Source organism: Giraffa tippelskirchi, chromosome 10 (genome assembly GCF_054371585.1).
Source record: "Giraffa tippelskirchi isolate mGirTip1 chromosome 10, T2T-mGirTip1v1.2.pri, whole genome shotgun sequence".
NCBI lineage: Eukaryota > Metazoa > Chordata > Mammalia > Artiodactyla > Giraffidae > Giraffa > Giraffa tippelskirchi.
Window position 1 is genome coordinate 117,558,871 of NC_137284.1, and position 12,183 is coordinate 117,571,053.

A 12,183-nucleotide genomic window follows, 5' to 3' on the forward strand; every position below is an offset into this window, starting at 1 on the left:
GATAAAATTATCACTTCTTTATTCAACTGGAAGGAGGAAGAGGGGAATTGGTTAGGATCTGGTTAGTTCTCTTGATTTCTTGTATGAATACTTAGTGTATGAAACTATGGAACAAACTCTGGATAACTTGAACTGACAGTTTTGGAAATAACAGATATATAAATAGGTATAAAGGTCTTTTATTTTATTTTGTTGTTCAAGTTTAATTTTTATTTTATATTACAGTATAGTTGATTTTCAATGTTTTGTTAGTTTTAGGTATACAGTAAAGTAATAGTTTGTCTTTTAATGGCACAATTTTAAAATAAAAGCCAATATTGGTACAATGTTCGGAAGTAGAAATTTGGTATAATGTCATTTTCAAATGTGAGATTTTATTGCTATCCCTTTTCTCATGGGTAATCATAATTTTATTGTACACATAAATACTACTGCATCATATCATTCAGGTTTCTTTGAATGAAATATTAACACTAACAAGATGCACGCTACCATCTAGAACCTAAGGGAGAACTAGAATCATTAGGTTACTGGAGGCACATGAATAAATGGGGACCATCCATCTTTCTTACAGAAACTCAGAGGTTGACTCTTTGAATGTTGAGAGCAATTGAATATGAATAATGTGTGTGTGTGTATTCAAAATTTATAATGTGTTTCTGCCATCTTTATTAAAAGTCTTTGAAATGTAAAAATATGAAGAAACACATATTCATCTGAAGCATGAAGCAAGGCCCCAGGAAAGTCTTTCAAAACTCCATCTTATCACCCAGGAAGTGTCAAGTCATTCGTCATGTATAATTAATACATCCGCTCTTCCCTTTCCTCCTTGAGCACAGGCATTGCAAAATGAGTCCTGTGGTTTTGTAGTAAATAACACTATTTTCAACAATTTGTTTCCATGTCTGGACAGATGTATCGCTCAGTTTGTCGATTCTGAAAATTTATTTATTTTATTCCATTTTTGTTCTTGGATGCAAACAGGTACATACCTGCTACTGCAAACATAGAATAAAAATCTTAATTTGTTATGTTAAAAAAACAGCACTATTTGTATACTACCTTTGGCTTTCAGTATGACAGCATGATTTATCAAAGCATCACAGTATTTAAGGAAAGTGAGATAGCTTTTGAAATGAAAAAGTCTAGGTGCAGAAAGGTCATGAGACTAATATAAGCATAGTCTCTTCAATTTTATATATGTGCCGAGGTCAATGATTTCCCTCCTCCAGGATGGTTTTTCAATTAGAAATAAATTTTGGCATTTAGTGTGTTACATGATCATACAGAGTACATGTTCAATTAATGCGTAGCTATTTAAAGTTGATTTTGAGTTGTCTTCCTTTAAGGGAAGTAGCTTTTGCATAGCTAACCCGCAAGTATTTGTTCTAGTGTCTCACTGTGTGCTTTGAGTTTGCTTAGTTATCAGTGGTTTTATTGAAATGTGTGGGAATTCAAAATTTATGCCCAATGATTCAGTCATATAACCGAAAACTGACTCAGCTCTGTTTCTTTTTTTGCTTTTGCTTCCCAGTCCATGTGGGAATGTGATACTGTAATTTCTTAGAGAAATAAATCACCATAGTAAAGAAAACTCTGTCTTTTAACCTTTTCACCAGGTTGTTGTTGTTCGGTCGCTCAGTTGTATCTGATTCTTTGTGACCCCATGGACTGCAGCACACCAGGCTTCCCTGTCCTTCACCATCTCCCAGAGCTTGCTCAAACTCATGTCCATCAAGTCGATGATACCATCCAACCATCTCATCCTCTGTCATCCTCTTCTCCTGCTGCCTTCAATCTTTCCCAGCATCAGGGCCTTTTCCAGTGAGTCAGCTCTTTGCATCAGGTGGCCAAAGTATTGGAGCTTCAGCTTCAGCATTAGTCCTTTCAGTAAATATTCAGGATTGATTTCCTTTAGGATTGACTGGTTTGAACACCACAGTTCAAAAACATCAACATAAAGAAGGTGCTCAGCCTTATTTATGGTCCAACTCTCACATCCACGCATGACTACTGGGAAAACCATAGCTTTGACTATATGAACATTTGTTGCAAAGTGATGTCTCTGCATTTTAATATGCTGTCTAGGTTTGTCATAGCTTTTCTTCCAAGGAGCAAGTGTCTTTTAATTTCATGGCTACAGTCACCGTCTGCAGTGATTTTGGAGCCCAAGAAAATTAAGTCTGTCACTGTTTCCTTTGTTTCCCCATCTATTGCCCATGAAGTGATGGGACTGGATGCCATGATCTTAGTTTTTTGAATGTTGAGTTTTAAACCAGTTTTTTACTCTCCTCTTTCACCTTCATCAAGAGGCTCTTTAGTTCCTCTTTGCTTTCTGCCCTTAGAGTGGTGTCATCTGCATATCTGAGGTTATTGATATTTCTCCCGGCACTCTTGATTTCAGTTTGTGCTTCATCCCAGGTAGGATGGTGATAAAATATTTTAGTTTCAAATAATAAGCAAAAGAACACAAATATAAAGATAGCAGAAGAGTAACCGGCAAATGATTATAATAATTTCTTTAATCATGGCAATGGAAGTCTGAAAGTAAAACAGATTCTCACATTGTTAACCTTTTTTCCATGAATAAGTAAAAGGTAGCTGTATTAATTTTAATGAATGAACAATAAAAGATAGTTGGAAACTAAAGCAGTTATTTGAATTCTTACTAGTTACATATATGCTACATAATTTAAGCAAAGGCAGATATTTTAACTGAAATAGATAAATAATTCCTTTTGTTTGCTAATATGATTAATATTTATTTGTATCTGAATAGGTGTACTGATTTCTAAGGTTGTATTTTCTAATTTGGAGGAGCTCCCTTGTTTTTAGAGGCAGTTGTAAATTAAATTCAGTGTCTTTTTTTTATCCCTAAAACACGTCTTCAGGCCATCCAGGTGACAACCAGTATCAACAACGTGTTGCTGAGAGATGAAATTGGATTTTATAAGCTGCCTTGAAAATTATGTCATGTTGAGTTACTTGCTTTAGTGGAAGTTCAGCTCACACAGTATTGAGTAGAATGGATCTTTATCATGTCTGTTGGGTGAGAAACTCCTTTTCACTGAAACTCTCCTTGGTATCCTCAGAATCACAAAGTTCAAGTGTTCTATGTGTGGGAGGTGAAGAGCTCTTTGGCGTTAGGGGCTACAGGAAGTTCATCCATGTACTTCTCTGTTCTTTAGACCCATGTAGAGGGATTATGCTCCTACTCCTGGTATTCTACTCAAACTGACACTTCCAGCCAAAAGCTTAGTTATGGACAAAGATAGAAATGCAGAAGTCTCATAAAATATATATATATATAAAATATGTTGGTATACATTGGTTCTATAGCTCCAGGCACAGAGATAATACATAATCAATCAAAGGATGACAATTTTTGGGGAAAAAAAAAACTTTGTCTCTGAATTGAATAGTCCAGTCCTATAATCCTTAATTAAGAAGCCCTCTTGTCATCCCTTCTACATGGACATCTTTGATTTTTCTGCAAGTTGGAAAATCCCAGTTGTGTTCTTATTGGATGTCTCAGTGAATTTATGATACCCCTGTTTTCCGGCAGGGAGTAAGAGAATGCATGCACTTTGGTTTTCCTCTTTTGAATCATTCCCTTTGGAAGTCTTGCTTAGAAGTTACTCACTATTAATTTCAGCTGTGGCCCCATGCGAGCCTACAGTATCCATTAGGGTGCTTGCCCTTCATTCACAATGATGTGAACTCTTTCTCCCCTTTTTTGAATATATATGCCTTTAAATGTGTAAGTGTCAGCTGCTACATTTTCATAACTTCTGAGAATACATGACCAGCATGTCTGGGACCCCAATTTATTGCTCATCCTCTGTTCTGTACTCATACTTTATGGATGTAAAAGAAAATAATGCTATGACTTGATAGCTCACTGCATTTAGGAATCTCAGATATATGGATGAGGTAAAGTCCTAAGGAAAAGTTGCATAAACTGGGGTCATAACAAAAACACACTGCTGAGACTGTCTCTGAAAATGTGTAGTTTTGAGTAAAGGGGCTGATTTTGCCATGGCAGTAAAATTGCAATAGGTCAGCTCCTGCAGCTTTGATTGCTGCTTAGAACTTAAGAATTCAGATGTTATGTAAATGCAGGAGCTATCATGTGTGCATTTAAAAGGCATACTTTCAAGAAAAAAAAAATCAGATCACTATTAAATCTCTCCTTGTACAAAATGTAATTTTCTCTTATTTATTTATATTCAAAATCAGGCTCTCTATAACATGGGCACACAAGAAATTGAAAGGTATGGAAATTGCATAGTTTAATATTAGGACTTTTTAACTTGCCAAGAATAGGAACAGTTTTTATTAAATAGGACAGCTAAACATTACATTATATAATGCCATAACTCACACAATAAACCAATTTCAACTCAAGAAATTAGTTTTGCATAAGGCTGGCTATTAGTATCAGCTGCCAGGGGACTGACATGTTCATTATTTTTATTCTCCCTTGTTGAGGTTTTGCTGTAGTGGGATTTCTGTACATGAAGTCTTGAGAGATAGGTAAAATAGTGAGAGACTGAACATTTCTCTGAAAGGTTTGAGGACTGCAAAATTCCACTCTGACTTCAGTGGAATGCTCAGAGAGGTTAGCAACAATATTTTGGGAGAGCAGACACAATCGCTTCCTCACCTAGGCTAACTACTGAAAACCCAGGAACTTTCCCTGCTAAAAGATACTTTGAGAGGTAAGTCAAAAATAAACAAGTAGACTGTGTATCTTTAATATTCCCCTGGAGAATGGCTGCTTTTTAAGAAATATTGTGTGCCCAGGAGAAGGGAATTACTCTGTAGTAATCTGACTCTTGACTGAGTTCTACCTATTTTGCTCACTGTTTCATTTAAAATAAGCTTTTAATTTGCCATTTTCTTTTTAAAATAATGTTGATGTTACCATGGTAACCATGCTTTAGCAAACAAGCATGAGTGCTGCCCAAAGAGTACTCAAAAATCAGAGGGTAAAAGAGTAAAAGCATAGTGAGACTGCCCATATTCCCCCCTGTGGAACCTTGGAACAGCTAGCTGGTAGTGAGAAAATAGAAAAAAATGGACAAATGGAGGGTGTAACCTTGAATGGAGACAGGTGAAAGGAAAAGGATTGAAAAAAATGGTGCCTACTAATGGTTCTTTTCTTTGAAGTAACCATAGCATTTTTAAAGTTAAACTGGAAGTAACCAGAAAACCTGCACTCAGTGAGGTGGGCACAGGCAATTTAGAAAGCAATTCCAGTAGACCACCTAAAGAACTGGCTAGGTGGGGAATAGGGGAGGCTGAGGAGGAGAATCACCCAGACTATGGTGTGGATAAGGTCGTTTGGACAGACATCTTTCGTAACTCAATTGTAAGCCTATTTTCTAAAGGTATAGTATGTGTGTGTGTGTACATGTACATGGGTGTATGTAGGGAGTTATTTTCTAGTTGAGTCTAAAATAAGCTTCAAAATCTGGTTGTGTTTGTCAGAGGATTGGTGGCACCTTTCCTCTCCAGCATACATTTGTATGTAATTCTGAGGTGATTTAATCTTTTAAAAATGTGTAAGCCATTTTTTCTTTCTTTTTTTTTTTTTTTGGTAGTGCAAGAAACTCGTGAGAGAAGGCTACAGGGTAACAGAGCAGGACAGTGCACAGCCCTTTGCAGTCTGTCAGTTGCTGGTGCCATTACTGTGCAACCCATTACCAGCAACAGTTACCAGGAGACCACTAACATCCAGAGGGTTAGAGTGGCGACTAGAGGTCCGTTCTGCCATTGGTCGGCACCACAGCAGGTCCCTCCCCCAAGCATCATTGAGTGACCGTTAGTAGTTGTGCTCAGCCATTGGTTGGCTCTGCTGTGGGCTCCTCCCCCAAGTGAGCAACTGTCACTGAGCAACAGTTAGCGGCCGATTCAGCAAACGGTCGTCAGAATGGTGGTCGTCAGGTGGAGAGTGAGGTAAGAAGTGGATCCTGGCCTTCTCCCCGGTGCCCTCCATCTCACCCGGCCTCGGCCAGCGGGTGAGCTAGGGGGTCTAGGAAACAGGCTGGCAGCTCTGTCCTTCCAGAGCCCTTGACAAAGCTGCCCACTGACCTTACCCAGACCTTGAGGCAGCGGTAAACTTCTTCCCCCACTCCTGCCTCTGCGACATACTGGCAGTTACTATCTGCCTGGGTCACAGTCTGCAGAACCTGGCCCCCGTCAGGTAGCCTGAGGAGCTTGAGGGCCAGTTGGGTCCTGGGTGCCTGACTTCCTCAGCCATGGCAGCTAGACAGAGTCTGGGGACCCGGCCCTGAGGGAACCGTCAGCTGAGATCTGCCTTCTCTTAGCCAGGACCTGGGAGAGGGAAAGTTGTGCCTGGGGACCCCACCCTTTCTTGTCAGAACCGAGAATAGCATTTACTTGGTGGAGGTTTAAAGGAACATAGTTACCTGCCCATGACCTGACCTCAAAGGCAAAGGATCTGACACCAAAAAGTTTGCAACAAATAATCACACCCCTCCCTCATCTTTCCAGAAAAGGGCTTTGCTGAAAGCTTTTGGGGAGTTTGGAGTTTATAAGGCATGCGACATCCATCGCCTTGCTTGGGCCCTGCAATAAACCTTTCTCTATTTCAGACTCCAATGTTTTCATATTGTTTGGCCTCACTGTGCGTCGGGCACACCGATTTGGGTTTTGGTAGCAATATTGCTTTTAGCTTTGGTTTTTAATCACCTTTGTCCTGATGGCAGTTGCTCTTCAGCATTTTCTCTTTAGAATCCATCACTTGTTGGCAAAGTGATGGCACTGTAATTCTGGATCGATCATGACACTTCCTTACTTAAAATCTTATAATGAATTCTGGCTGCCTTTAGATCAAACCCTACCTTGTCTTTCATTATAAGTAGCTGTCTACCTCTGGCCTTGTTCATTGGTTGATTTCTTCTCCTTATCACTTGCCCTGTGCCATTAACAATCTCCTTCTAGTTCCTGAGTCCAGCTGGTTTCATGCCTCACCTTCTCTGTGTGCCTAGAACCATGCCTTTTCCCCTCCGTCTCCAACCTACTCTTCCCAGCCCAGCTAGCAGGAGGGGAGCGGTTAGAAAGGAAACTGATTAGTTGGTTGGCCTCATAACTCTATTTGTCCTTTATTGAAATGGCAACTGGTCAGAAAAAAAAAAAAAAAAAAACTTTGTTGATTCGTTTTCCAGATCAGTTTATACAAAAGGGCATTATGGTCTTTCTTAATTTCATTAGGAATTTCAGTTCCATTTGTTACAGTACATTGAGATTTATTGGTAAGATTTTATTATTTTAGTAATGACAATATTATGTGCATGAAGCAGTGTATAATACTAATATTTCTGAGAACAATCCACGTTTGGTTTTGCAATATTTAAAAAATCTGGTCAAAATAGGAAACTCTGATCAAGTTTAACTAATTAGCAACAGTGGCAGCAACACTAATCTCCATCTTGTGGTTCTAGCAGAGGCATCCAAAGTGAGCTAGGTGGAGGCAATATAACTGTGAGAAGGACCAGATTCTCTCAGAGTTATTTGAGGGATATTCATATCATAAGAGTATACTATGGACAGTATCCAAGTTCTCTTCCTTATGAATTTAGAGAAAACTAGATGGAATTACTGACCAATCCTTGATGGCAGATCAGTGCTGTTGTTTTAAAAAGTTTAAATTAAATCCATTTTGACTTACTTCATGTTGATGTATGGCAGAAATCAACACAACATTGTAAAGCAATTATCCTCTGATTTAAAATTAGAAGAATATACATATATTTGGGAGCCCAGTATATATATATATATATATATATATATATATACACATATCTGATTTGGGTTTGTTGTACAACAGAAACCAACAAAACGTTGTAAAGCAATTACACTCTAATTTAAAAAAAGACTATAAATAAATTTGAATAAACCAACTGTAAATAGAAAAAAATCAAAATCTAAATTAGAGACTTAGTCTTGAGAAATGAGATGTTAAAGATAAGGAGAACCTGTTGAAGTAGTTTCTGACCTTGGGTAAGTCTGCTTATCTTTCAAAATACTCTCCAGCCAACAGCAGTGCTTCTCAAACTTAGATGTACGTCAGAATCACCTGGAGGACTTGGGTGGGTCTCATCCTCAGTTTCTGAATTAGTAGCTTTGGGGTGGGGCCTGAGGATGTGCATTTCTAACAGGATCTCAGGTGATGCTGATGCTCCTGGTCTGGGGCTAGACTTTGAAAATCGCTGGACTATAGAATATAAAAGTGCCTGCATTCTACAATACTTCATGGATAAGAGTATAATTATAAACATGCCACTTCTCTTTGAGTTATAGTTACCTCTGTAAGATGTAGGCAAGAAATGGTTGCAACACACAGTTTGAAAGGGGAACAAACATCTTTTGTTGGTCTCAACAAAATTATTTAATACATTTTCCTTCGAAGGAAAAAATACTTGTAAGAGTAAAAGCAAGAGAGAATTGTATCAGAAGTTCCCAACAAGACTTGAGTCTTGACTGCATATGTGAGGTAGTTTAAAAAACAAATACACGGCACTCAGCGGCGGCCACAGCGCAGACCAGACTTCATTCACTCGCTCGCAGCTCGCTCCGCGCCTTCTGCAACCATGTCTGACAAACCCGATATGGCTGAGATTGAGAAGTTCGATAAGTCGAAATTGAAGAAAACGGAAACTCAAGAGAAAAATCCACTGCCTTCGAAAGAAACGATTGAACAGGAGAAGCAAGCAGGCGAGTCGTAATGAAGCGTGCGCCGCCAGTATGCACTGTACATTCCACAAGCATTGCCTTCTTATTTTACTTCTTTTAGCTGTTTAACTTTGTAAGATGCAAAGAGGTTGGATTGCGTTTAAATGACTGTGCTACCCCTTTTCACATCAAAGAATGGAGAACTACTGACAACGTAGGCCGCGCCTGCCTCTCCATCTGCCTGTGTGGCTGGCAGGGAAGGAAAAGAACTTGCATGTTGGTGAAGGAGGAAGCTGGGTGGGACGACAGTGAAATCTAGAGTAAAAAGCTGGTCCAAGGTGTTCTGCGGGCTGTAAAATGCAGTTTAATCAGAGTGCCATTTTTTTGTTGTTGTTGTTCAAATGATTTTAATTATTGGAATGCACAATTTTTTTAATATGCAAATAAAAAGTTTTAAAACCTGAAAAAAAAAGAAGAAAAAAAAACAAAAAAAAACAAATACACATGTACTCATATCACTTTTTAATCCAATATCCTACTACTTCTTAACTGACTGATAAATGAACAATGATCTAAAGCAGTGTCAAAATTATGGTAGACATTGCTGTGTGAGTTTCAAAATAGCTGAGCATTACATTTAATAATAGTAATAGAAAAGGAAGATTATTTTTCCTTGTTGGGGAAAATAAAAATATCATGGGAACTAAAATATCCAGCAAATACTTTTTATCCCTCTCAGTTATCCTCGTGCAATAACACTAACGAGAATCAAACCCATTTTCTTTTGCAATTCACTTTTTAATAATCTGACAAGTGATAATAGAAAGAAAGATTAGTATTTTTTTTTCAAAAGTAATGGTTAGGTTCTGTTCTGAGATGAGTACACTTTCAACACAATGTTGAAATGTTGTGCTCTTTCTGTTGCTTCTGTTTACAATTCTGTAAAATTATTTTTAATTTCCATATGATGATGGTTTTTATCATCTGTTATCACACAAAGATTAAAGTATGTGAACAACAATTGTCAAAATATCTACCAGTATATTTTCAACCTTAGGGATGGGATACTAAATCTTTTCAAGATAAGTCTCAGTTATCCAGAAAATGCAATTAATCAGAGAAACTCATTCCTTGAGATTTTGGTGTCACTTCATAGATGAAAATGAAATTAGTGGTCCCCTAGCACTTTTGAGTTACTTTCCAAATATGATAGTAGATTATGTTGAGATTCCCAAAGCAGCTGTGCCCACAGAGTAATTTGACATAGATCAAATACATAAACATAGTTTTATTAGCTTAGTATTCTAACCAATGGATAATTATATATATTCTAAATATATATATTCTAAATTCTGAAAAGGTGTATCATTCTTATAGGAAGTGAGTTAAGAAGCAAAATAGTTACTTTTATTGTTCTCTTTTGTAATATTTAGAGTTTATATATAATATGGTCATATATAAGTCAAACCAGTGGTCTCTTAAATAATAAAAGCAATAAAGTGAAGATATTCAGTAATATTGAAATCATTATCATAGTGAATGTTCTTAGATTTATAAAATTAACTGTCATCACTAGAGTTAGGGTGTGAGATAGAGCACTGAAATTTTTGGAAATTATTTTAGTGAGGAGAGTTCCTTCATTTTATTGCAAACATACAACTTAGAGGAGCATGATGAGAGGATTTACTTCAGTTCAAAACATATGAGCTATTAGCCTAGAATTTCAGACTTCCTGACTTACCCACAATATGTATTTAAGTGAGTTGCTGATGAGAACTCAACCTTTTGGAACTTCCCACCTCTCTTTCAATTTTGGTTTTAGACTCTTCTGTTGTTTACTTCTCATCATGATTATTTAATTTATAGATAATTTATACCACTTCTTCTCCCAAGAAAGATTTAAGGAGGCCACATTTAACTCAGAAACTACCATAAATATATAATGAGATGGAGTTCAGTGTCCTCTCTCTTCTCTCTTGGTGGCTGGAAGGTCACTTTTCCTTGCCTGGGAATACAGTGCAGCATAGCCTCCTCTGTCAGATCCCCTCTTCCTCCCACTTTGTCTGGCTCACTTTGGGGCAGTGCTGGGCTGACTGTCCTTATCTTAGTCATTAAAGACATGGGCCAGGTTTATATTCTGTTTCTTCCACATACTAGGTTTGTAGCCTGGGGCAAGGTACATAATCTCTGAACCTACATTCTGTCTTTAAAACAGGGATAATAATTGCAGTTATCTTATAGGGATGTTCACAGGATTAATGAGTTATTATACATAGAAACTTAGAAAAATTCCTGGCAGGTAGCAAGCACTAGGCATTGTTATTCTCAACTAGCCATAGCTGAGAACCCTTCTGTTTTCAACTAAGATGCTGTTTCTTCAAAGATTCTTCCCTGAGACAACACCTTAAGCCAGTGATATATGGCTATAAGAGCCTACACTTTGCCTTATGATTCTTATCATCATTTGCTATTGGTACTGAAGGCAATTAACCTGTTTCTCCTGTGAAGCTGTAAACTCCAGAAAGGGTGTAACATGTCTGCCTCAACACTCTATTTCTGACATTTGGGACAGAGCTCAGCACAAGTATGTCACTCGGTCACTGTTGAATGAATGAATCCAGGGAGCCTGTCTGTAAACATGCTAATTGAGATGAGATTACAAGTAGTTATCTTGTTAGTTTGCAAATTTTTATTTTCTAAATTTTACAATTAATGTGTGTTTTCTTTATGTAATAAAGTAAAATTCAGTGAGACTTCGTTTATTGTGCTATTGTTAAGTCACTGCAGTGAGGCAGCCTAGGGAGCTATAGGATGGAATTCATGTCGCCAAACTTGGGATTAGCCGATCACTGCTCAAAAGACAGTACAGAGTTAGAAAAAGGAAGGTTGCCTTATTCAGGAGGCCAGCAACCTGGGGAGAAGGCAGACTCATGTCCCAAATCTCTGAAGATTTTGCTTGCTCATGAAAGTTCTTAAAAGGAAAATGGCAAAGTATCTCAGTTAATCACTGAGGCAGGAGATCAAACTTATCATCTCCCACTGTGTGCAGGCTTCTTGGCTCCTTGTGATCCTCCCTTAAATGCTATCTTGTTCACATCATCTTATCATGATCTTCCTAAAGGGGGAGCTGGGGAAAAGATCTAGTCATCTATTAATTACTTATTCTTCATTTCTACTTCTTTAAGAAAAGAATCAACAGATTAGGCAAGGAATTATGTGATCAAAAGATACGAAAAGTGTGATTGAGCCAGAGTTTAGTTGAACAAGGGGGCATCTGGTGTAAAGGTTAGTTAAAATATACACACTAGTCACTGATAGCAACTTCTCAGTCAAGACAACCAAAAAGTGTCTCCAAACATTTCCATATGTCCTCTAGCAGACAAAATCATCCCCAGTTAAGAACCACTAATCTACTCTAACGTTCCCCCCGCCCCACAAAAAAGTGACTGTAACCAGCTCTTTGCAGGTATCCGCTCTCCTCTG

At 37.9% G+C, this 12,183-nt stretch overlaps 2 protein-coding genes across 10 annotated transcripts in view; both read left to right on the top strand.

Moving 5' to 3' along the window:
- Positions 1–5,913: 5,913 nt before the first annotated feature.
- ZNF804B (zinc finger protein 804B) overlaps positions 5,914–12,183 on the top strand; it is an 889,892-nt gene continuing 883,622 nt past the window's right edge. For all 9 annotated transcript variants that reach the window (XR_014066663.1, XM_081533981.1, XM_081533982.1 and 6 more), the window contains exon 1: positions 5,914–5,961. The gene's annotated coding sequence lies outside the window, so the exon portion shown is untranslated. The remainder of the gene's footprint in view (positions 5,962–12,183) is intronic.
- Positions 8,544–9,199, top strand: LOC145523527 (thymosin beta-4). Its single transcript, XM_081533996.1, has one exon. It carries the CDS (start codon positions 8,619–8,621, stop codon positions 8,751–8,753), a length of 135 nt encoding a protein of 44 aa, XP_081390122.1. The 5' UTR covers positions 8,544–8,618; the 3' UTR covers positions 8,754–9,199.